Below are 23374 nucleotides of genomic sequence, written 5' to 3'. Positions count from 1 at the left end.
CTGCGAATAAAGTGGCAGCGAGTTTGGGTATCGCTGTCATCTTTTGCCCGGTTGGTTGTTTGTTTGGTGGGATTGATCTATAAGCAACAAGGATAGACCAACAAGTATTCGAAGGAAGAGCTGCGAATATATAGTATCACATGTATTATAGTTAATTTAATACCAACAAGATCGACTCAAATTGGGCTTGCACCAAAAGTAGCAGCCCATTGGATCCGTTTATTTATGGGCTACTGAGATGAATCGTTGATTGAGCCCATTTTACTGCCAAAGAAAGAACGAAAGCGCGGGAAGCTACAAAAACTGTAAATCTAGCAGAAGAAGATAACTCCCTTTCTCAATTCCGAAGTCAAAACAGGATTTCTTCCACCAAAGAAGAAGAGATGAAATTTAAAGCCTTCCTCACCCAGGACGGCGTCGGTCTCCTCGAGAAGCGTAAGCCCACTGTCACATTACTCAGTTTTCTTTCACCCATTTCAGCGAACATGTCGTCTACATCCTTCTTCTCCCCATCTCACAGGGTTCCTCCCCGCACTCGACAAGGTGGGTCGCGTCTGCCACATGTACCTGACCCCCGACCACGCCATGTTCCTCCACAACCTCGCCGGCGGCGGTGACGGCATCCAATGCGTCGCCCAGTTCAACAAAGATCTTCTCTTCTGCGACTACCGCATCTCCAGCCAGAACTCGGATAAGATTGCATTCGCCGTCGATGTCGCCCTCCTCCACCGCGCCCTCCGCAGTGCTTTAACTGTGCAGGCGCAATCCGATCCCGCGTCCGTTGCCATCCAGATCAAGCTCGTCAAGAAGCTCCCTGCCGGGTCGCGAAACGCGACGCCGTTTCTGACGTTCGAGACCAAGGGGCTTCGGTCGGCCGTCGTCCAGGATGTTCCCATCTCGAAGCCGCTGTCCAAGGCAGATGTTGTCCAGCTCCAGGCTGCGCTCGATGCCGCCCAGGATCTCCCCCAGGTCGGCAATTCTTGATTCAAAATCCATCTTTTTTTCTTTTGTTCCCCCCAAAAAATGTTTCTAGACAACGAAAGATTTGTCAGAAAAACTACAAGACTAGTTGATGATAGTACCTTCTAGTTTAGATAAGGAAGGCGATTAACAAATTCTCGGTATTTATTGGCAGACACTGGTTCAGGTGCCGGATCTATCTCAGCTGCAGAGCTTGGTGGATCGTCTCAAGAATGTCGGCGAATTGCTAACCGTCGCCATTACCCAATACGGCGATCTCCATCTGCAGGTCTCCACCTCCCTCATCACTATCGGCTCGGAGTTTAGGAAGCTCAGAGTCCTCGGAACGCATGGTATTCTCTCCTTCCTACATGCTACTCTTTGATAGATAGCCTCATTCTTGCTTAAAATGAATTCGGATGATGTTCTCTTTATATATATTTCTCTTCAGCGGATCCTCCGGTTGGCAATCAAAACTCGAGTGCTCCGTCCCGCATGGAGATGGCAATTCAGAGGGGCGAAGCGCTCTCGGTGGTGAGTGAATTTGTTCTTGCTTATATCCATTTGATTGCGAGGTTTCTCTTACTCTGTTATGATCAAACAGCAAGTGAGCATGAAGCATCTTGCGAAGAGCTTGCAGTGTCAATTAGCAAAGCCGGATTGCGCCTTCTATGGTGTGATTTCTCTCGGATCTTTCGATCTCATTATCTCAATCATCAGTGGTAGTTTGATCTCAAATTTATTGGCGAGTGGTTTTATGTTTTGTGTTGTTGTTGTTGTTGTAGGGATTGGTCCACAGGGTGCTTGCTTGACAGTGATATTCCAGTACTTCATTCCAGGAACTCGGATGACGGATAAATCCATCAGCTTCTACTGCAGGCTTCCAGTTCTCGACCAAGGCTCCAGTTGAGAAAGGGCTACGTGACATTGAGATTCTACTCTTTCTACCTGTAGATTTGTGTTCATATCTTAAGAAGTTAGACTGTCGAGATAATCCAAAATTGAGGTAATTAAAGTACCTCTGTTGTCCATCAGAATTATAGATGAATGATCGACTAAATTAGCCGGTTTGTTTAAAACTTAATTAGCACAGCATTAGCCATAATTAAAGTAGGAAAACTACCTGTTTAATATTTCTTCCACCACGAATCCTTTTCAGGCTCTGCACATCCCCCATATCGACCGCCTCGTGTCGGTAACCACTCCACACCAGCCAACTTAGCAAGAAACTCTCTCTCTCTCTCTCTCTCTCTCTCGCCTTCAGTTGTTCGTCCATTATTCCGTCACCTTCCTCGCCCCTCCCCTTCTATAAATACAAGAGCTGAGTGTATAGACCTTGGCGATCCACAACGAAGTGAAACGAGTCAACGATGCTGCCGCCCAAATCCCCGTCGCCGACGACGTTCCTCAAGAAGATGGAAGAGATCGTCAACGATCCTCCATTCGACGATGTCGTCTCGTGGAACGACGAGGGCTCCGCCTTGTGGTTTACACAGTTGCTTAATAATTTTTAATATCTAATTATTTTATTCTTTAACGTAAGGGTATTTGAGTCCTAAATTTTTTAAAATGTTTAGTTAATAACATTTTTATGTCTTAAAATTAGATTTTTTTAAAAAAATAATTCCCGTATTTACTTGTTTACCCCTTAAAAATTTCCGTATTTAATAACATATTATTAAATTCTGATCGGATTCTAATAACTATGGATAAAATGCTTAACTTTTTAATATTTTTATGTGTAAAAAATAAAATTCTGTTTCGCTTAGTAAAACTTTTTTGTATTTTAAGTAGAAGATAACATGCTAAACTCTATCTAAAAGTGAAATAGGTGCGGTCTATTTTAGTAAATAAAATTAAAAACTCATCGTTGGACAATGGGGAAGTTTTTCCAATTCGCAGTTCGATTGAAACGTGTACACATCCTCTCCCCCCCCCCCCCGGGACACTAGTGAGTAGTGACGCTGACACGCGTTCGGCAATGTGAAGTTGTCCGAATTCGCAGCTTGATTGACACTTGTACTTTTAATCAGTTTAAACTCACCCAACCACAGGAGAGCTTCCCACATCAGCAGGTCGTTGATACGTGTCTCAAGGGCGGTAAAAAATCTATTTGACGAACCTTCTGGAAGAGAAAGGGGGAATGCATCGGAGCTTCTCGCACCTTCTGTTCATCGTCCCTGACTCCCTACGAACCTTCTTCTAGAGATGTATAAATACAAGAGACGTACGCTTCAAATTTCGAAGCTTCTATTGAGTTTCGAGGGATCCAAAGTGCAACGAACACGATGCCACCTGAGGGGCCACCACAGGATGCGGCGGTGCCGGCGGCGTTCTTGACGAAGACGTACGAGATGGTGGACGATCCGGCCGTCGACAACGTGATCTCGTGGAACGAGGACGGCTCCGGCTTCGTCATCTGGCAAACCGTCGAGTTCGTCCGCGATCTCCTCCCGACTAACTTTAGGCACAGCAATTTCACCAGCTTCCTCCGCCAGCTTTACACCTACGTTAGTTCCATGATTCCCGCTCTTTATTTCCCCAGATCCCGTCCGTAACCTTTTTGAATCAGTTTGGAAATTTTATAAATTGTTTGCAGGGATTCAAGAAGGTATCGCCGGATCGGTGGGAGTTCGCGAACGAACTGTTTCGCCATGGCCAGAAACGCCTCCTCATCGACATCCGCCGCCGCAAGAACTCGCCTGCGGCGTTGGAGCACGTGCTCTCGGCTGCGGGGCTGCTGGAGGAGAACGAGAGGCTGAGGAGGGAGAACGCCGATCTCACGCGTGAGGTCAGGCGGGTCAAGAAGTACCTGGACGACGTCGCCCTCCTCATGTCCACATACTCCTTCCGCCACCATACCGCCGCCTCCATCAAGGCCGTTGGAGGCAGCGGAGAGGATTCATCTTCCGAGGAGGTAAGTACTAGATTGTTCGGCGTCCCGATCGCCGTGAGGGACAAATCAGACTCCCGAGGAGAGATGAGGTGATGAATGGAGAGCCTCGCTCTGTGGCTTTTGAGTTCTCAAAATGGAGGACGTTGTCTGATAGCGACGCACCTGACACGTATAGCTCGATCACGTGCGTCACGATTACCGACTAGTGAGAAGGACGCCCTTTGTGTTATGTTCTTAATTAGGTACGTAGGCAGTCTAGGATTAGGAAGATGAGAAAATTAAATATAATACATAAAAGAAAGACGTTGGCCGGAGCCGATACAAACCCCCCGATTGCTACTGTCTGCGGACTTTCTATCCCCGCGCCCCCAAAAAAAAAAGAAGAAAAAAAAGGCGGACTTCTGCTTGTAACTTGTCCCGTCCCTTTGTGTTTGCCAACACTTCTGTATTTTCTACAAAATAAGTATATATACTTTTGTACTCTTCTTCGGGAAACACTCAGAATGGTATTTGTCAGTATATAATAATACCTGATCGATCCTGGGATTGCGTTTTGACTCTTGCCCTTGTCTTTCTCAATCTGATATCATCTCTTCTAGGTTCCTAGTTCAAGGATAGCGACAACCTTCGTGCATGAACTCAAACATGGGAATTCACTTCTCTAGGAGAACTCAAATGGCAAAAACACAGGAAAGTTATTACCTTGACTAGTTAAGTTAAACAGCGGAGGTAGGAATGTCCAATTGGCAGTCGCATCAATTGATAAATTAATAGCCTACCTTGTTTGACAAGTCCCTAGCTGCACCACTCGATAATTAGCACTTAATCAATTGATAAATTTTTATTATATTTATGTTAGTTTTGATCCAACAGTTTTAATAGCTCACTATATTACTACTGTATCTGTGATGATAATTGTGTAAGGACAACGTATTTAACAGACGAAAGTAACTAAGTCGAATTACCTAACCACATTAATCAGAGAACTATGACAGGTCCAGCTTTTCGCCCTGACTGAGATACGTAGACAGAGATATATTAGCAGACTTCCCTCTTTTACCTTTCTTTATATATCTACCAAATATTCAACAAGTTTAAGGGCCAAGGGGGATCAACCATCAAACATATCTTGGGAGAGAACTGAAGGCCATGTTGCAGAAAATAACGTTCTGAAGTCCCTTAAAACGACACATGATGTATCTTTCACAGAATAAAAAAAGTCAAAAGAGTGACGGATATCTTAGAGCAGTGCACCTTAAGCTTCGGGAGTACTTAATAAACAGCCTTGATATAGGATCACCTGCCTCCAGGGGCAAACGTCTCTAAAATAGATGGCAAAGAAAAAACAAACTTAGCAAACAATCTAATTTTGCATGAGTGCTATCATTGTGCATGCACTGACGTTGTGCCAGGGATGAGCTTTTATCTGCGGAAATTTGAACTCTGTGAAATTTGGCTTCACATACTTAATCTCTTCTCTTGTTGGGGTACCTAAAATCTTGTATAAGAACAATCAATTCAAACAATTCATCAATAAAAGAATTTTATGAGGCTATTATTCAGAAACGTATATCATGGAAATAAAACCTTAATTATTTCCACCAGCTGATTGACTCTACTTTCTCCAGGGAACAGAGGCTACAAAATATATATTAGGAAACAAAAAGAACAAAGAAGTTTTCTGGCATATAATACCTATCAAAGGCAGAATAATGAATCAGGAGAGACAAAATAAACAAACTCTGCATCATACAGCAGCCATATATTATCAAGATTTGTGAACAAAGATGGAACAAATTTCTTATACTGGCGTCACAGTTGGATAACAGAATAATGATGTGGAATGATATTACGAACATTAAGGCTGAGATATTGAGGGGTTATATGATTCACAAGTTCCAATAAATGGTTAAACGAAATAGGTAGACATTGCATAGTCGGTTTACCCAACTCTCTGAGAATTTTGGACCTATAGCATAAACTTTAATATATTTAGACTAGAGAAGTAACTTGGCAACTCAAAACCATTTAATTCAATGAAGCACAAAAATCAACACTTCATAATTAACATCCGACCGACCAAGTTGGATACAAAGTTTATAAATATTCATTTCATGCATCATAACTTTAATATTGCAAAGTACTGCTGTTGCCACATATAAATCAGATAAGTGAAAGACTCTTTTTTTTTTCTTTTTTCAAATCAGCATGTTAAGCCATAAAACAAAACCCTATAATAAGGCTGTCAAAATAATCAAGCTGGCTCGTCCCCAGCTTGACAAGGTTCGATCAAGTTCAGCTCGTATGTGAAACAAGTTAGCTTGGCTTGGTAAGACTCAAATTTAATTTCAACCCGAACTTGAGCACAAGTTATCTTGAAAAGGCTCAGCTCAATAAGGCTCAATTTTTATATGCACATATGCATAAATAAATAATAAATAATTATATATATAATAAATATTAAATAAGATTCAATTTGGTTACATGTTTGATTTGATTTTACAAAATATAGACCACCCAAGCTTGATTCAGGCTAGATTCAAGCTTGGTTCAAGCTTAATAGCTTGATTTGATATAAGCTTGAGTATGGCTCAAGCTCGTGTAGGCTCAAATTGAAATTAGTCAATTCAAGCTTGATCCTTCGGCTTAGGCTGTAAATTAATTTCAAGCAAGGGTTGAACAAAGCTCGGCTCAATTACACCCCTACCGTAGGAGTAGAGAAGGCACAATTTCATGTTAAAATCCTAACTGGATTGAGTAACTAAGTAGAGAAAAAAGGTACAAATATGTACCAATGGTGCCACACTTCTAATATTCAAGAGTCAAGACATTGGAAATGTAATAACTAATAACATGATTGAGCATAGTCAACTACTGGTAAAAGTAATCTTTTATGCAGTATGCATAGAAAATAATCTTGAAGGCACAGAGCCAGATTTGATAAACTTCCAGAAAGCTTCACATCCTAGAATCTTAAGGTCAAATTTTGTTGATTTAGATCACTAGTGATACACCGAATTTAAAGTCGTAAATACAAAATACAGCACCATGAGCTACACAGAATCATAAATAAAAAGCAGCAGGCACATTCAACTGCTGCAATGATGCATGAGTACAATTTATACCCATATTAGAACCAAAAGCATCAATAGTTTACTGAATTGACACAACAAGATGACAGAAATAAGTCAAGCAGATAAACAAGAACATTACCTGTCCTAGTAGAAGCTCAGCAAAAACACACCCATAGACCATATATCGACTGCTGTGGTATATTCTGTAGATCCAAATATTAATTCAGGAACCCTATAGTACCATGTGCAAATATAAGATATATTGGGCTATCCTGGAACCTGAAACTCCAGAATTACAGGTCAAGATAAGAAAAGAAAATAAAGCATGAAAGAAAGAAAATCAATGCCATACCAATTTCTTGGCACTTCCAAAATCACAAAGCTTTACTTGATGAGTGTGAGGATTGACCTGCAACAAGAATTAAAATTAGAAACTACATTAGTGGGAATCCTGATCTTGCATTTACAACGCAAGTGAGACATTTTGTTCAAGAGGGAAGTAACAATCTAATCCATCATTTCTAAATTTTATGATTCAAATAGAAACTTTACAGTAGTTGTACTAGACCATCTATTATTGAACAAAGTTTACATGGACAATAAGTACAGGGGTTCTACTTAGAATGTGACAAGGTAGTAATGACTGAAAATTAGAATTTGTTGAGTAGCAAATTATTTACCAAATATCAGCTGGTGATATGAATACAAATGCTGAACATGAAACTTCATATCTAACATTTAAAGCAATCAAAACCAAGTCTAAAGTGCCAGATAGAGCTCTGTAGACCACAAGAGGGAACCTTTCCGTAATAGCAATAAGACGGCAATCATAAAAAAAATCTTACCAACAAATTTTGTGGCTTAATATCATGATGGCATATTCCTACAACTCGGTGAACATAAAAGAGAGCTCGACAAATCTAGAAATGAGAAAGAATGAGAAGTTAATTTAAGCATATTAATCATGAATGATTTCAAACAATCAGGGGAAAAGAAAAGGAGGCCCAGAAGTAATTGAAAGAACAAAACAACATAGTGCACTTCATCAACCTGGTAGGTATACAGCTGAATAAATAGAAGACGCACGCGCTGGTTCATCTGGTTGTAAAGCGTCCCCGAGACATATTCAAGTACAAGCTTGAGGTAAAGTTCACCTTTCCACTGAAAAGAAATGATGCTTTAGCTGAACTACATTAGGATGCTCGAGTAAGTGCATAATCTGTAGTTCCCTGCTTTTATATTTTTTTGTCCTGTGGCACCTTCTTAATTGCAACGGTGTCCCCCTTCTCCATGCACTTGGCCTATTCAAAGTTCATGGAGAGAATAACAATAATTAAGGAAACATAAAATCTAGAGAAGGTTCAAGTACAGAAAAAGATGGTTCACTGAAGGCACCAGGCCTTGGTTACGATGGTTAAAGGTTATTATGTAGTTCAGAATTCGCAGATGGCAATCTCATAATAAATAACAATGAGTCTCCCAAAATCTTGAAAACTAATATTCAATTCAAGAGTAAAATAGATAGAATTATTTGGTCATGTCATATCCTAAGACCATCAAGCGAGCTAAGTAACATACAACTAATCAGACAAGCGATCAGAGAAAGAAATAGTCAGTGCATGGTATTGTCTAGCAATGCAACGCTACAAGTTAACCAAGCTGGCCCCTACTCCGACGACCTCCTCTCCTCCATGTTTCATTTGCTGGGAACCTCCTCCTCCAAAGTTTCTCTAACTCAACACTGATGGCCCATATTTGGGTCCCACTGAGCTTAGTGGGGTGGGTTTCATTTTGCGCTCTCCACTAAGCTTCCTGATTATAGCTGGCATCCGTTGTGGCCCCTACTCTTTCTTGCTCGTCACTGAAGCTATCGGCCTAAGAGAGGCCCTTGTGTGCATCCAATCCCGACACATTTCCCACCTCTAGATTGAGATTGATTCGCAACTCCTAGTTAATATCATTAATGGCGTCATCTAGCTCCCTGGACTATCTCATCCATCATCAACGATTGCGAACATATCTTATCCTCTTATCCTTTTTTGTATATATACCATATCTACCGCGAAGCTAATAAGTCCGTGGACTGGCTCGCAAACTCAAGAAAAAATATGAGCTTTGGCATTACTTGGGAAGGATCTTATCTTGCCTCCTTGGTTACTCTTTTGGTTGTTGCTGTTAGCAGCACTCTTTGTTACCGAGGTGGTTAATCAATATAGCTTTCATTTCCTTTCAGAAAAAAAGTTAACCAAGCTGGCATAACTCTGTTGGTACAAACAATAGATAAACTATATCAGTAGATTCCATTGGGAGAATCAAATCACCTGTTTCAGCTGCACATTTCGACAAACCATTGTCGTTCTACTAATTTGCCCAATCTCAGTTTCATCTCAATTGATTCAACAGCATAACTTCCATTTCCTGCAATCAGTCGCCACCACATGCAATAAAGTAGAGTAACAGTGTAACACGACAACTTTGAATACTACAAGTGGCGGATATCTTCTCGTACAGTTATCAACCTCATGATCTCTTATAGTCATCTCATTCATATTTCTCGGAAGCAGATCGGCACTTGCCTCTTCGGTTCTGGCAGGGAGATCTGTACACGAAGTTCTAGCATCAGTATCCAGATAAGCTTCAGTATCCATTTGTAGATGAAGATGTACTACACTGTGAATTTCTTCATCAGCATCATTCCTGATCATTTTTTGCTCTTTTGGTGCTCAAGTCTCCACCCTTATGTGAAGTGAGAGAATTATTAAAATTGTGATAGAAATATAAGAAAAGGAAGACAGTGACCCACACACATAATTCAAATAAATTGCCGCTAGGCCACCAACAAATACAGTCTAGAAACTAATCACCAGCATGCATTCTGAACTATTCCAAATAGACCACATCCAACCTAAGGTATCATAATAATTGCCATGCCAGAATAAACTGCGGAGTTAAATCATAACCCAACTAGGAGATACGCTCCCAGTAGAATAACAGCCTATCTCATAACCAAATCAATCCAGCATTTCACATCTATGTCTTATTTCATTTCAAACTAAATTTCTCGTGCAAACCAGTACTTATGGCACAAATAATTAAGTAACCATATCTAATTTCTCGACAGCTTCTAAGAAAAACCAATCTAAGATTAGACGAAATCAATGCAATTCACTAGGTATGAAGAAGCAACAAACATCCAGCATCCATGATCCAAACAAATCTACCAGAACCGCTGATAGATATCAATATGAGGATAAAAGGTGGAAGTAAGAAAAGGGGGAGAAGAGTAGAGCTTACGTAATCCAAGATAGAGGAGCGGCCGGAAGCAATGCTCTTCAACCGCCGGATCATCTGCATATCCTTCCTCCTCCGAGATTTGAGAATTCTTCAAACCCTAACCCTAGTTTTTCTCCTCACAGGGTTTTAGATAAGAGAAGTCTTCTTTTCTCTCTTCGCCACCCTCGCCGAGCTCTCACAAACGGAGAAAGATAAAAAACAGGGAGAGAGAGAAGAACCAAAGACAAGAAGAATCTCTCTCTCTCTCTCTCCTCTCTCTCATAGTTTCGTGATTATTTTGTTAAAGGCTTTAGACGTATCCGGCCCAATTAATTATGATATTGAGGCCCATAAATTGATTAATGTATCCCAATCGAGAAGTAGGGCCCAACTGCAGATTAGTCGATCGTTCTGCTAAATAAAAGTAAGAAATACAATAAATAAGCAAAATGAAACATAACAGGCTTCATACTTCTGCAACAGTACTACTGTCCAATGTCTACATAGAAAACCACAACACCTAAAACCATTTAAACTCAAAATGAAGGGGTGGTAAAAGACAAAAAGGAAACCCAATTATTTAATCTCCATTATAGAGTCTTGGAGCCCACCGGAGAGAGGCAACAGCATATAGAGACCGAGTCAATACCCGAACCACCGCCATTGCTCCGTGCTAAGGATTATGGACCACCAAATTGCTCCCCCATACCTCCTTACCACTTAGCAACGGTTCTTTTTAGTTACCACACGGTTCGTTCTTGACTCGACCTTTTACAATCACCCCCCTGGTACTTTTTCTTTTCTTTTTTTTTGAACATTTGGAACCCTACATTATCAGGTATCACAATGGAGTGCTGCTTTAATCTTCGCGATGGTGCAAGATATCAAATTGTTGACCGTCTCCACCGACTCCACGGTGAGCTTAGCCGTGGGCAAGCTGTTGACCAGGATCTGGAACGCCACCGTCAATAGCGAGCCCGAACCACCGCTTGCTTTACGATCCCCGCCGCCGCCGGTGATGAGATCGGAGCCGTCGGGGAGGATCGCGAATCCCGAGGGCAGGAGCGCCACGTAGGCGGAGTCGCCGCCGTTCATGACGAGGTGCATGGCGGGTATGTCCACCGGGGCGTACACAACCATTGACCCGGAGGCATCCGTGCACGTCTCCTGCAGTATCAGCATGCTGCTCTGGTTTGCGCTCACCGCCTGGTGACCACATCCAGTACCGACATTAATAACGTATCAAATTAGAATTAACGAGCTAATAAAAGGATTGAGGAAATATCCAAAGTATACTATTTAATGTTAAAGCTGGCAAGTTCTCTGATACATGACGTATGAAGTCAGGAAGCCAGGCTATCAGTCATTGTCAACCCCTGTTCCAATTTTTTACAGATTTATCCCTACGACAAGCCACTGCGCCAATGCATTATAGTTCTTACTGCGAATTTAAAAAATATAATAAAAGATAATTCGGAAAAGTATACTAACACTGGCACGGAGGAGGGAGACGGCGTTGCCCTGGTGATGGCCTTTGGCGATGTGGGCCATCTCCTGCATCGGTCCCCCGTTGGATAAGATGTCCCACTCGCTCCTCAGCCGCTCATCGCGGAGGAAGTCGAAGAGCCGCTGCGGCGCCACGGGGACCCACACCGACGTGGCAGCGCTGAGCACGACGCCGGGCGGCTCCCCGGGGTCGTCCACGCTCTGCCGCGTCATCACCCGCACGTCCTCCCCGACATTCCCCGCCCCGACCAGCTTGCTCCACTTGTGCGCCGCCGATGCGCAGACCCCCGCGCAGAAGTTGTCGGTCATCCGCGCCGCCAGCTTCAGCATGCTCCTCCGCCCGCTCGGAGGAATTGCTGCTAAAGGCCGGAGTTTTAATCACAAAATCACTAAAAAAATGCAAGGAGTTACTTGAAAATTTCTTTGCTTACTCGTGTTGTCATGGGATGGAACCGAAGAAGACATGAGGATGGCGAGGCACTCGCACTGGCGCTGGAGCGTGGCGAGCCACCGCTGCGCGCCAAGGTCCAAGCCGGACCGGAGCAAGGGGCGGTAAAGCTGGTGTACCGCCGCCTCATCGTACTCCGCGTGCTCCACCCACGTGACCTGCGCGCGCCATCGCGTCCGTTAGTTCATTAATGTGCCACAGTACTGCCGGACTACTATAACACATCCTAACCCCGAGGCACAGCCCCTTCGAGGTGCGTGACGTTATCGCTTGCATCGAATGAGTAGAGAGCGATGGAGATTAAAGAAAACGCGTCAGGATTTGACTATTAAGAGAGTGGGATAGAGCCTCTTCCGAAGATAACATAAAATATTACGTTAGGAATCAGAGAGAGTGCCATCGAAGAAATTAGAGCGAGATTGGAATGGAAACGACGGAAATAATTATATGAAGTTGTCTAAATATACTAATATGATATCTTAGGACTCGGGTCACGAGGGCGTAGAGAGCTTAAAGAAGAAAACCCGGAAGACAAGGGTGGAAGAGACGAGCTAATAGATTATTAATTGCATGGCAAATACCTAGGGGTTGCTGCTCTCATAGAAGTAAAAGAAGAAGAAGCATCTAATACCTTTTAAACAAAGATAAGGAAGCTTAGGGAAGGGTGCGGATCTACAAAGCCCCATAAGAAGCTAGCGATTTCTCGCTGACAAATTATTTGATAGGATCAGCATGGGTGGCTCGGGACCCAACTCTAGTCTTGACTTGTGAATTCACAAAGATTAGTGCACATCTCTAAAACATTTTTGCATTAAGAAACCGGATTAGATGAGTACCTTACAGTAGCCATTAGGCATGTCTTGCACCACGCATCCAGAAGGGAGCCTGCGGCATTTCATATTAGCCTGGAGGGCAGATGGGCTCTCTCTGATTCCATCAATGGATACGTCGACAATAGCCCAAGCTCCCTCTGCGAGCTGCTTGCAGAATCGAAGGAAGTTGACAACTCTAATAGGCACCAGTGGGGAGAGCACTTGAAGCTCTGCATGCATCTGGGCATCGGAAGAAAGAACTTGTAATATTTTAGATTTGAGTTCCATACATAATACTATCAATTTGAATGCTACGGATGAAGGCCATTAACTTACAAGTTGAAGTGCACCGTTTCTACTACCACCCATGCCGCTTGATATCACTTCGCTAGTACTAGTTCCTGCGATCATACAAGGGAACATATCCGCCCATCGAGTCTGCCAAGATTGTACAATTGTTCATTACTGCTGGAAACGCAGTACCAAAAAGTTTTAAAAAAATCTTTGATGCAAACTGAAGCGAAGCTTACCCCATCCATGAGCGTCTCAACGAGCGCCAAGCTGTTGATGATCACAACGCCGGTCTCCTTCGTCGCCTCCGACACGAATCCAACCGGCTTCACCCCAATGCACCGCGGAAATCCTTGCAAGTATTCCTCGTAGTTCAGTGCGTCCTTGCCACCATCTAAGCTCCGAATCCACAAAGGATCCCCCATCTGTGCCATCTTCACCAGTTCATCCATGGCGACCAGTGCAAGCTCCAACAACATGGACCTCTCCAAGGACTTATCCACACCAACCATGGAACTCGCGGTCCTCGCGGGAGTTATAACGCTGCCTAATGGGCTCGTCGCGCTTGCGGCGAATTCCGTCAGTGCCGGCAAATTGGTAGGCACGGAACCGAGACCGCTGAAAGCAATGGAGCCAACGGCGAGCTCCAGAGAAGATTGTGCCATTGGAAGAGGGAATGGACTACCCGTGGATGAGATTGGTTTGCCCACAAACTTCCTCGCAAGTGCGCAAAGGCGATCGAGCTCGTCTTTGAGACGAGAGTTCTCGATCTTGAGATGCTGCTCCTCGAGGGAGATCTCGCCGAGCACCGCCGGACCGCCGCAGGTGTTGCACATGGGGCTTCGCATGGCTTCTCTGATCGACATGTTCTCGGCTCGGAGCTTGTCGTTCTCTTGCCGGAGGAGTGCGTTCTCGTGGCGTTCTATTTGGGTCTAATCCAAAGATGCATTTCAACAAACAGATTGAAGCAAAGATTGAAATTTTACGACAGAAAGAGAGATTTGGTTGATACCTTCATTTGGGTCCTTCGATTTTGGAACCAGAACTTGACCTGGCGGCTTTCCAAGCGAAGCCTCTTGCCAAGCTCCAACCTTTGCTTCTCATCTGGGTGGGGGCATTCCTTGAAGAGCCTAAAAATTAAAAAAATAATAAAAAGAATCTAAACTCGAACTGGGATAAGGATTTGATTAAGACTAGTAAAGAGAAAATAAAAATGTTGGATTTTTTTACGCTTCGAGCTCTTGGATCTGTTGAGGAGTGTGGCGGTGGTATCTCTTCTTCCTCTTGCGAGGATTCTCCTGCTCGAAGTCATCGCCAGAAAGCCCATCCAAGTTGTCGCTCAAGGATCTGCTGTCGTTCTCGTCTTCTTTGTGTCCTTCCCCAGCTCCATTACCAAGCACTGGGAGCAAAGTTCTATTTGCTTGCCCTTCCAAATTGGTTTTCTTAACAAAAACCCACATATATATAAAATTAGCACAAAGCACCACAACTACAAAAGAAGGAAGGGAGTATAGAGTTATATACCAAGGCGAGAGAGAGCACACCGCCGGCCATGGCGGAGTTGCCGTATGGTGGTAGGATTCCACCAGAGCCGCCATCAAATAAACCCCCGAAACTCATCAAGAAGAAGTCCTTTTCTTTTGTTAATATCGATCTTTTTCCGCACCTTTTGCCCTGGTCCCAAAGCCACCTATTTTTAACTCTCAACCCAAGAAAGTAAGAAGCATGACCAAGATGATGGAAATAGAAAGGAGAAGAAGGAACCCAGAAGACAAAAGATAGAGGAGATCTAATGGAAAAGCCCACTTGGGTCTCTATCTATGAGCAAATCCTCAAAAAGCACCCTCTTTTCTCTCTCTCTCTCTCTCTCAAACGCAAGAGGGTAGAAAGAAAGAGAAGGAAGCGCAGCCGGCCACTATCAGCACCTCGTTCTCTCCCCCTCTCCCTCTCCTACACTCTCAAAACCCTAATCCCAAACATTAAAAAAAAAGGAAACCCCAAAAGATAAAGAAATCCAATCCCAGACCTTTCTCTCTACTGCATGTGGCCTATGTGAACGAGAGAAGCTCAAGAAGATAGAGAGAGAAAGGAGCGCTCTTCTCAGTTTTCAGTATAAGTGAAACGGGTGAGTTGACTTGAGATATTAAAAAAAAGAAAACAAATCCTCCTCCTTGGGTTAAAAAAGCAAAAAGCTTCTCATGCAGCAGAGAGGTGAAAGCAAAAAAACCCAAACGCTCGCTTCTTGTCTCCTTCTCTCTTCTTGAGACAAGCGTCAAGAGCCAAACAAAGACTAGCGACCAAAGGGAGAAACCAACAAATGGGAAAAGGTAAAAATAAGAGGACTTAACGATCTCCCTCCCTCTCTCTCTCTCTCTCTCTCTCTCTCTCTCTCTCTCTCTTAGTCAACCTCGTCGGTTTCCATGGCTTCTCTTTCTTTGCTCTGCTCTCCAGCTTTGGGGGTCAGAGGAGGAAGGTGATGGGCAATGGATTCAATGGGTGTGCCAGCCGTCTGATGTGAATCGGACGGGTGGCGCAGGGTGGAATATTAAACGAGGGATTATTAGGGGGGGTTGTCGGATTAGGAAAGGGATCGTGATAGCTGGGTGGTGGAAATGTGGTAGAGGAAAAGAGGAGTTGGACGTAATAAATGGGCGAGGAGAGAGGCTGAGGCGTGGGCGGTGGGGCCGGTTGATTTGTATCCTTGGGTTTCATTACCGGGTATGCTTCCGGTGCAGTTGCTCCTTCCGTGCTAGCTGCCACCAAAACCTTGCCACAAGTAAATAGCCTCCTCATTTAATAAAAAGAAAAGTTTAAATATATTTTATTTTCTGTAATTTAGATTAAAATTATTTATCATAATTTTATTTTGTATTACTATGTCTTTTTAAACGTATCAATTAAATTATATCTATTAGCTTTGATTTGAATTCAAAATAAACAGTATACATATATCTTTCTAATCTAAAATTTATTATCAATTTGAATAAAAGTCACTTTATTCATAAAATTTTATTTTATACCACGAAGCCACTCCCGGCTTATAATAAAATTATAAGCTGAAAATATAAATGAAGAACTGACGAAAATAAACCGAGTTTATAATAAAATTGGACGATACTTAATTAAATCAAAGTGTATTCATCCATTGAAATTATTGTTCTTACAAAATCTTTTGCCTATATTTGTGCATTGATTTTTACATATGTCAAGATTCTTAGGAAACTTGAGATTAATAAAACAGGGAATTGACGTTTACAAAGGGGAGAATATACGATGTGACGACATGCAATTACAATGAAAACCACATTCCCAATATCCACTTGGATAGAAAAAAAAATTATATTTAACATCTATAATATTATTTTAACTAAAATCCTAAGCTAACTATACTATAATCATCCAAAGTATTTGGTGCTTCTACATTTTAGTTATCTTAGGAAAAATTATATGCAGTTGAGAGAAATAGCATAACATTCTCTTTACATTTGCCTAGCAGGTGTTAGTGTTAACCAAATCTAAAGTATTATATATATATATATATAATATAGTGTTTAATTTATAAATATTATAAATAGAGGATGTAAACAACAAATAAGTTAAGGTGTTAAATATAAATTTCTCATAATAATATGAGAGGAAGTAGCATACATAAGAAAAAAAAAATGAGATATGCCTTTCAATGATAACAATAACACGCTAACCTTTTTTCCTCAGCGCCAGCCCTAACTCTCTGCTAGGGTTCGGTCGCCGCCTTCTTCCCTTTAAGAGAGGGAATTTTCTTATTGGCCTTCACTCCCCTACCCACCTCTAGCTGGGTGTTAGAGGAGGGGAGGGGCTTCTTCTTCTCCCTATATGGTTTTTCCCCTTCTCTTCTCCCTTCCCTCAGTCGGTCTCGAAGTTTGCCAGCCCTGGTGCGGCTGGGTGCATGGGCGGTGGAGACGAGCCACCTAGGCCAAGCCTCGTCATTGCTTTCTCCTCTGACTTCAATCCTCTTTCGCTTCCAACTCTGTTAGAATCATTGCTCCGTCCTTCATTCTTCATCGGCATCTTCCTTTGCCTCTTCTTTGCCTTCTTCTCCTTTGAAATTCTTCTCCTTCTTCTCAGTGGTGCAACCTCCAACTCAGCCACCCCTCTTTGGTCGTTATCTCTAGCAACGGTTGGGCCCATATTCACCCATTCCAGCTGCTTCCTCCGACCCCTTGTGCTGTGGTGAACGGTGGCATCTCCAACGAATTAGAAATCCTAGTATCAACCAATGTTTTCCTCCTTCCACCATCGCTGCCTTCCTTGGCCGCCTGCCCCATTGTCGAATCTCCAGTGCTACAACTGCTATTCAATGGGAAAGCTACCATGGCTATCGAAGGTCAGTTGCCCTACCGCCCGGTAGTGATCCACTTGTAGTCGCAGCTAGCTATTGTGTAGATGCTGACAGGCCAAACAAGTCATCAAATCATGCATAACTTATTTGGCTGGTGTTGTCAAGTTGGCCGGTCTCTATGCGTGTTGGGTCTATTTTAAATTGGACGACTCATAGGATACTAACCCTTTGATGAGAAGCGCTTTGAGTCTAAGTCTCTCGTAATTGTTCTTATTTGCACGGTGGCATCTAAAAGCATTTTAGGGTCTATGCACTATCCTCTCCGATAATTTTATTTGTATAAGTACTTTTATTATTACAAATTGATACTTTGAGTCTTTAGGTCGGTCAGTCTATCTTTCAATTAAGGGCGAGACTTGTTCCAAGGTTTTATCCTACTTCTCCTTTTCATTTGTGTATCAAATTGTAACTACTATTTTGGGCATAATGAAATATTTATCTACGAACTTTCGTCCGAAAAAGAAAAATGATACACATGATTAGTGCAAAAGAGAATATTTAATAAAAGAGTGACCGTGACAAGAGACAAAGAAAAGAATACTAATTGACATTCTTAGTTACTACTACTTTTGTTCGGAGTATATTTAAGAAAAAAATTTATTATCAATTTCCTTTAAAAAAAAAGCTTAGTGTAATTTCTCAAATATAAATCATGGCGTAGGTTAGTAAAAAGGAGATCATTTTAAAGACAGAAAGAATTGTTGTAACCTAAGTTAAATATTGATAGATCTAAGCCAACTATAGTCATTAATGCCATGAATTATTTAGGGACAGTATTTATGATTCGCAAGCAGTGGCAGATTTCTTCCTTTATTCCACAATTAATTCATCACATTGAAGACTATTCTTTTTCATAAACAAGATGTTTAGCCAAATTGTCCTTTTCATTTTACACCCTACATCGTCATAGTTTATTTTATATACCCCTCCCCAAGAAAGACCATAGGCTCTATGGTCTATGGACCCAAATGGCAGGGCCGAGTAAGAAGATGGGCTCGTTTGTGTATTTGATCCACCGGATTGGAATAATTTGGACCGAGTTTGGAATAGTAGAGATAAATTCTAGCCCAAGTGATATACATTCTTGTTCTATCACCTAAAATCTTGAGCTTTTGAATTAATTAGTAATTTAATATGATATTATATTATTTTTTTAAGGTCACGAGTTTAAATCTTATCAGATCTCTTCTGGCCGGAAAAATTATATTTTATTTTTGTAGTTAAATCTAAATTCACTACACCCACTATAACAATTTTATTCTTTTGTCAGATAGCTTAATACGAAACTGTTACTATTTTATTATATTTAACTAAATAATATGTCAAATTGAAATATACTTATTAGATACAAAAAGAATTTATATAGAATAGTAGATAATTTTTTTAACGTATCTAAAAATAATATCGATTGAATTTTAGATGACTAAGATACAATAAAAACATACATTTGTTCAATATATTTATATTTTTTTTGTTATATAAAAATTATTTTATATATGTTGAAAAGTTTATCGAAAACTTTATAAATTTATCTCTAACGAGTACTTTTAAATTCGATTTATAGTTTAGTTAAATATAATAAAAAAATATAGCAATTTTAGTTTGAATATAATTATAAGAAAGTAAAATGACATAAATAAAACTATAATAGATAAAATGAATCTAAGTATGACCACAGAGGGTAAAATATAATTTTTTTTCTATTATCTAACATCTGTCTATGTGCAATTTTAGGGGTCACATATAAGCCACTTACTGATCATTTCAACATTAGCCCTCTAATTCCAATAGTAGAGGTTATTAAGGGAATCAAAATGGTGGCAGCTAACTCATCCTTCACACATGAGCCACCATGCATCCAATGTGACACACCAAATGCTAATGCTGGGCTCACAACTTTAAGCATTTAAGACCCATAATACCAACACACCAACACATTAGGAGATATGGGTGCTAATAGTATTAGGTATTGGTGGATGACTGGGGTTCTCATGCTCACATGTTATGCTACAAGGGTAACTGGGTCAGTGGAGTGCAGTACAGTAACATCTCTTATATCAACCTGTTCTAGCTTCATCACTTATGGTTCGCCGGAACCGGCGCTCGGCACGCCGTGCTGCGATGGGGTTGCCAGTCTCTTTAACATCGCCGCTGACTCAACCGACAACCGAAGGTCGACTTGTAGTTGTCTTATGGGGCTTATCACAACTTACAACCCTAATGCCACTGCCATCGCCCGCATACCTGGCCTATGTGGGATCTCGTTAGGGTTTACTATCGACCCTAACACGGATTGCCTTAAGTAAATTTTTTTTTCCTGTTAATAATAATCGCATGACTGATATACTGGTGGTTTTAACATATCGTAATTCCCATTCTTCAAACTTTGGAATTTTGGGCGATGTTTCTAACGTTGGGATTATTTCACATGTGATGCAGCATTCCTTGACTTCACCTTGGGCTATGGCCTATGAAGACATCCACCTCCGTCTACTGGATTGCTTGGATATATATTAGTGAGTGGAATAAGTTGTAACTATAACTAGCAAGAATAAGTTTGTTTGGAGTGAGAAGAAGGAAATGTTTCTGGTTTGGTAAAGGTTTAAATGTAAGATAAATCTGCAGTAATTAATCTACAATCTCGATCGACATAGATACTATCACAAGCGCATAGTGGTTTGGAAGTTGTTACGTAACGACACGACATGATGCCAGGTTCCAAATTCCAGCTTCTCTAATAGACCCATCACGAGCTGAGTCAGCTGATACCTTTCACTCTTCACGCGTTAAATAGAAGCTAAAAAGTTCTGAATGCAAAGGACCAGAAGAAGAAATCTTATTTCCTTTCACAGGTGAAGACGCATCGAATTTTTTATTCGGATTCGAATCCCTTTTTTGCCGTACGTTTGATGTTACTGGGACTGGCATGCAATTAATGTCGTTTAGAGTAGTAGTACCCCACGGTAACCAAACCTATCGTGCAAGGAAGATAACCTCTTCGACGAGCTCGACTTCTCCGACTCCGACCGCAGTCTCGGTGCGCTCTGCGACCGGAGCCTCGCCCTCGACGACTCCGTATCCGCCATGTAACTCGGGTGGTCGAAGTAAATGCCGAAACACGCGCTCTCAGAAGGCGAGATTAAGGGACTCCTCCTCCTCAAGGAAGGCGAGTTTACGAGAGTACTGGAGAAGGAAGAGTGCAAGTGTTTGCTTCTCATCGTAGAGTTTATGAACTCTGGCTTTCCTGGGTCTACTTCGAGGATCTTGACATTCTTCTCATCATCCATCCACCATTGATCAAGAGAAGTCCTCTGCAAATAAAAGTATTAAATATGAGTTAATAAATACAAGTACTTTTTTAATAAAGCTTAAGCTGTTTAATCTTTGGCATACTTGGCGAGCGGCGGCGGCGGCGGAGAGGGTATTGCATCTCGTACTCGCCGAGCGTAGAGCTCGGAAAACTCGAGCCTTGGATTGGACTCTCACGAGGGCCTCCATGCATCGGAGAGTCTCGGCGGCTTGCTTCCTTACAATGTTGCCTCTCGCCAATGCTTGAAGCTTTACTAGGCCTCTCAGAGCCTTAAGTGCTCTCCTTGCCTTTACAAGTAAATTAAAAACCAAACAAAGAGAGATATGAAGTGCAAGCCCAAGTAACTTTTGGCTCCAAGATCAAACTTCGGGCTTAAATTTTTGTTTAAAACTTAAATTTGCAAAATTCTTGGGAATTAAATTCCAATCTTGTGGCTATAATTGAAGAGTAATGGATAAATTACCAGATATCCGCGGAATGCGGCCTGTATCCTAACTGCCGCCCTGTCCTCCCGTTCGGCTGCGGCTTTGGCAGCCGCCGCGATCGCCCGCTTGCTCTGGTCGACCCCTGCCGCATACACCATCCCACGCGACGGGACGTCCCTGTACGACCCTTTCCTCTCCTCCAGCTTGCCCTTCTCCTTCTCCTTCTCCTTGAAGGATGTCGCAAAACCCCACCTCTTCTTCTTCTCCTTCTTTGTATTCGAATCTGAAGCAGAGCCGCCGTTGGAGTTCGAGTTCGATTTCGAGCTCGAGTCTGGCTTCTTGATGCCGAGAAATCCCCGGAGCCACCTCGCCGCACGACCCATTTGCGCTTACCGCTCCTCCGCAGCAAAAAAAGAGAGGGCCAGAGGGCAAATTAAAAGGAGAGTTAACAAAAGAGGCAGTGAGGAGCAGAGAGAAGAGGGGGAGTGGAAGAACAGAGAGATCCGTTGCTTCGTGCTCTGTATTTTATAAGAAGAATTGGGGAAATTTACATTTCACACCTTATATTTTCATGATTTTAAGTTATGCATTCTAGCTTTTGAACGTGTAGAAATTAAAAACTATTCTTTTGAGTTGATAAAAAATTGGAAGGAAAAAAGAAAGAAAGAAAGAAAGAAGAGAGATAGGATAAGAATTAGGAGGTGGTGGTAATTGTGGTTGAAGTTAGGGTGGTGGATGGAGGAGAGTCACACCAGGAAGTAACGTCAATATTATCGCCTGTGCATTCATTTTCCTCTCAAATTATCACACTGCAGTTAAAGCTTATCCTGGTGTCATACCAGAACTATATAATTGCAGTCCTGAGAGCCACAACGAATAATTGCTGTCTCAGCTTCCCAGAAACCTTTTTTGGTTTGTTATATTGAGGCCATGCAACTTTGCAAGCATTCAGTACTTAAAAAGTCGATGGATGCTTGAGAATGAAGCTTTATATGTTTGACTTTCTGGGGCTCGTAACCTTCAAATCCACTGGTATAATTCCATAGAATTATAAGATCTAATTTGTCGCAAATGCAAATCCAAGCAGCTAATATCCAGAAAATAGAAACTGGACATGGCTTCCACAGAGAAAATATTGGAACTCTTTTGTGAGTATCATGCCAGAAGAACATCCAACACTTTCATATTAACAATAATTTATTTCTTTGCCTCGCAATAAATATTATTCACATGCAGGCTGAATGCTGATTAATCCAATTTAATCCCTTGTGGTCACCAGATTAGGTAAGGCTCTGGGATTCATTAAAGTTATATAACATCCATAATCCAGAGTCCTACCACTGGGGAAATCTGGACTGTCCCCATAGGAGAGAATGGCAGATCCTTCAATCATCAAGAGATCAATATCTATGAGAAGCTCATCACTCAAAGAATAGAGTCAGTAGACTGCAACTGTTATCAATCCTTCAATCATCGAAGGGAATAGAGTCAGTAGACTCTCCCACAAATCTCTTTTGAACGATTTCTGAAAGACAACACAGAATATGTGAGCACAACTATTAGTCTCTTAGAGAACACCAACATTTGGAAGTCCCTCCTTCACCTGTTCACCTGCATGCCATTCGTAAAAGTGGAACGAAAGAAAGGCATTAGAGAATTGTTTAAATTCTCCATGAAAGAGCCAGAAGATATCGTTCTGCCAGAGCATGGAAAACTGAGAATTCGTCTAAGTGGGTCTACACTATCTTTCACACAAAAAAGAGGACACCGAAGATAAGTACAGGCATTCTCCTCCAGTTGTTGGCCAGATGCAGCTCTCATGCAATCCTTCCTCTGAAGTGAGAGAAAATAGAACTCTGCATAAGTTCTGCTGCTGAAGAAAGAAGTAGATGCATAAGTTCTTATTTTAAACTATCAGAGGCTAATGGGCATATATGCTCATCAATCTCCTGTCTGATTGGCATTGTGGCGACTCAGGAAAATGAAGATAAATTTTGTTTG

The 23374-nt window shown here is 41.8% G+C and overlaps 4 protein-coding genes, 1 long non-coding RNA gene and 1 pseudogene across 8 annotated transcripts; 2 read left to right on the top strand and 4 right to left on the bottom strand.

Moving 5' to 3' along the window:
* Window positions 1-107: 107 nt before the first annotated feature.
* LOC140781140 (uncharacterized) lies at window positions 108-2479 on the bottom strand. Its single transcript, XR_012107649.1, has 2 exons — window positions 2084-2479; window positions 108-1908 (listed from the first exon to the last, which is right to left on the bottom strand). It is a non-coding gene; the product is annotated as an uncharacterized lncRNA (long non-coding RNA).
* LOC140781137 (uncharacterized) lies at window positions 111-2039 on the top strand. Of its 2 annotated transcripts, XM_073126956.1 has the most exons (6): window positions 111-435; window positions 521-969; window positions 1136-1313; window positions 1412-1494; window positions 1565-1634; window positions 1746-2039. In XM_073126956.1, the coding sequence occupies exons 1-6, from the start codon at window positions 384-386 to the stop codon at window positions 1868-1870; spliced, it is 957 nt and encodes a 318-aa protein (XP_072983057.1). In that variant the 5' UTR covers window positions 111-383; the 3' UTR covers window positions 1871-2039. The 2 variants fall into 2 exon arrangements, with proteins under 2 accessions (XP_072983057.1, XP_072983056.1); XM_073126955.1 differs by having other exon boundaries at window positions 241-435; window positions 1412-1634.
* Window positions 2480-3025: 546 nt separating the features above from the next.
* Window positions 3026-4351, top strand: LOC140781139 (heat stress transcription factor B-2a-like). Its single transcript, XM_073126958.1, has 2 exons — window positions 3026-3470; window positions 3560-4351. Exons 1-2 carry the CDS (start codon window positions 3249-3251, stop codon window positions 3947-3949), a joined length of 612 nt encoding a protein of 203 aa, XP_072983059.1. The 5' UTR covers window positions 3026-3248; the 3' UTR covers window positions 3950-4351.
* Window positions 4352-4985: 634 nt separating this feature from the next.
* Window positions 4986-10366, bottom strand: LOC140781138 (shaggy-related protein kinase gamma-like; annotated as a pseudogene).
* A 278-nt stretch (window positions 10367-10644) lies between these two features.
* LOC140781136 (homeobox-leucine zipper protein ROC5-like) lies at window positions 10645-15719 on the bottom strand. 3 transcript variants are annotated; one of them, XR_012107648.1, is made up of 10 exons: window positions 14785-15018; window positions 14491-14702; window positions 14273-14390; window positions 13500-14192; window positions 13306-13407; window positions 12994-13209; window positions 12141-12315; window positions 11695-12068; window positions 11500-11619; window positions 11282-11409 (listed from the first exon to the last, which is right to left on the bottom strand). XR_012107648.1 is itself a non-coding variant. In XM_073126953.1 (9 exons), the coding sequence occupies exons 1-9, from the start codon at window positions 14878-14880 to the stop codon at window positions 11038-11040; spliced, it is 2355 nt and encodes a 784-aa protein (XP_072983054.1). In that variant the 5' UTR covers window positions 14881-15719; the 3' UTR covers window positions 10645-11037. The 3 variants fall into 3 exon arrangements, 2 of the variants coding, with proteins under 2 accessions (XP_072983054.1, XP_072983055.1); XM_073126953.1 differs by lacking the exon at window positions 11500-11619 and having other exon boundaries at window positions 10645-11409; window positions 11695-12065; window positions 14785-15719; XM_073126954.1 differs by lacking the exon at window positions 11500-11619 and having other exon boundaries at window positions 10645-11409; window positions 14785-15074.
* A 4743-nt stretch (window positions 15720-20462) lies between these two features.
* On the bottom strand, window positions 20463-21873 carry LOC140782336 (protein IQ-DOMAIN 23-like). Its single transcript, XM_073128848.1, has 3 exons — window positions 21412-21873; window positions 21032-21235; window positions 20463-20949 (listed from the first exon to the last, which is right to left on the bottom strand). The coding sequence occupies exons 1-3, from the start codon at window positions 21754-21756 to the stop codon at window positions 20581-20583; spliced, it is 918 nt and encodes a 305-aa protein (XP_072984949.1). The 5' UTR covers window positions 21757-21873; the 3' UTR covers window positions 20463-20580.
* Between the last annotated feature and the right edge of the window lie 1501 nt (window positions 21874-23374).

This window comes from Typha latifolia, chromosome 2 (assembly GCF_019914945.1).
Source record: "Typha latifolia isolate L0001 chromosome 2, TyphaL0001v2, whole genome shotgun sequence".
Taxonomy (NCBI): domain Eukaryota; kingdom Viridiplantae; phylum Streptophyta; class Magnoliopsida; order Poales; family Typhaceae; genus Typha; species Typha latifolia.
This window is presented reverse-complemented; position numbering and strand designations above follow the sequence as displayed.

Coding starts and splice junctions, on each gene's coding strand:
- LOC140781137 (XM_073126955.1), top strand. CDS start 384: ATGAAATTTAAAGCCTTCCTCACCCAGGACGGCGTCGGTCTCCTCGAG. Junction 436..520: donor CGTCGGTCTCCTCGAGAAGC/GTAAGCCCACTG, acceptor CCCATCTCACAG/GGTTCCTCCCCGCACTCGAC. Junction 1,635..1,745: donor GCCGGATTGCGCCTTCTATG/GTGTGATTTCTC, acceptor TTGTTGTTGTAG/GGATTGGTCCACAGGGTGCT.
- LOC140781139 (XM_073126958.1), top strand. CDS start 3,249: ATGCCACCTGAGGGGCCACCACAGGATGCGGCGGTGCCGGCGGCGTTC. Junction 3,471..3,559: donor TCCGCCAGCTTTACACCTAC/GTTAGTTCCATG, acceptor AATTGTTTGCAG/GGATTCAAGAAGGTATCGCC.
- LOC140781136 (XM_073126954.1), bottom strand. CDS start 14,880: ATGAGTTTCGGGGGTTTATTTGATGGCGGCTCTGGTGGAATCCTACCA. Junction 14,703..14,784: donor GTGTGCTCTCTCTCGCCTTG/GTATATAACTCT, acceptor GTTTTTGTTAAG/AAAACCAATTTGGAAGGGCA. Junction 12,316..12,993: donor TGCCTAATGGCTACTGTAAG/GTACTCATCTAA, acceptor TGGCGCGCGCAG/GTCACGTGGGTGGAGCACGC.
- LOC140782336 (XM_073128848.1), bottom strand. CDS start 21,756: ATGGGTCGTGCGGCGAGGTGGCTCCGGGGATTTCTCGGCATCAAGAAG. Junction 21,236..21,411: donor CCGCATTCCGCGGATATCTG/GTAATTTATCCA, acceptor TTACTTGTAAAG/GCAAGGAGAGCACTTAAGGC. Junction 20,950..21,031: donor CCGCCGCCGCCGCTCGCCAA/GTATGCCAAAGA, acceptor TTTTATTTGCAG/AGGACTTCTCTTGATCAATG.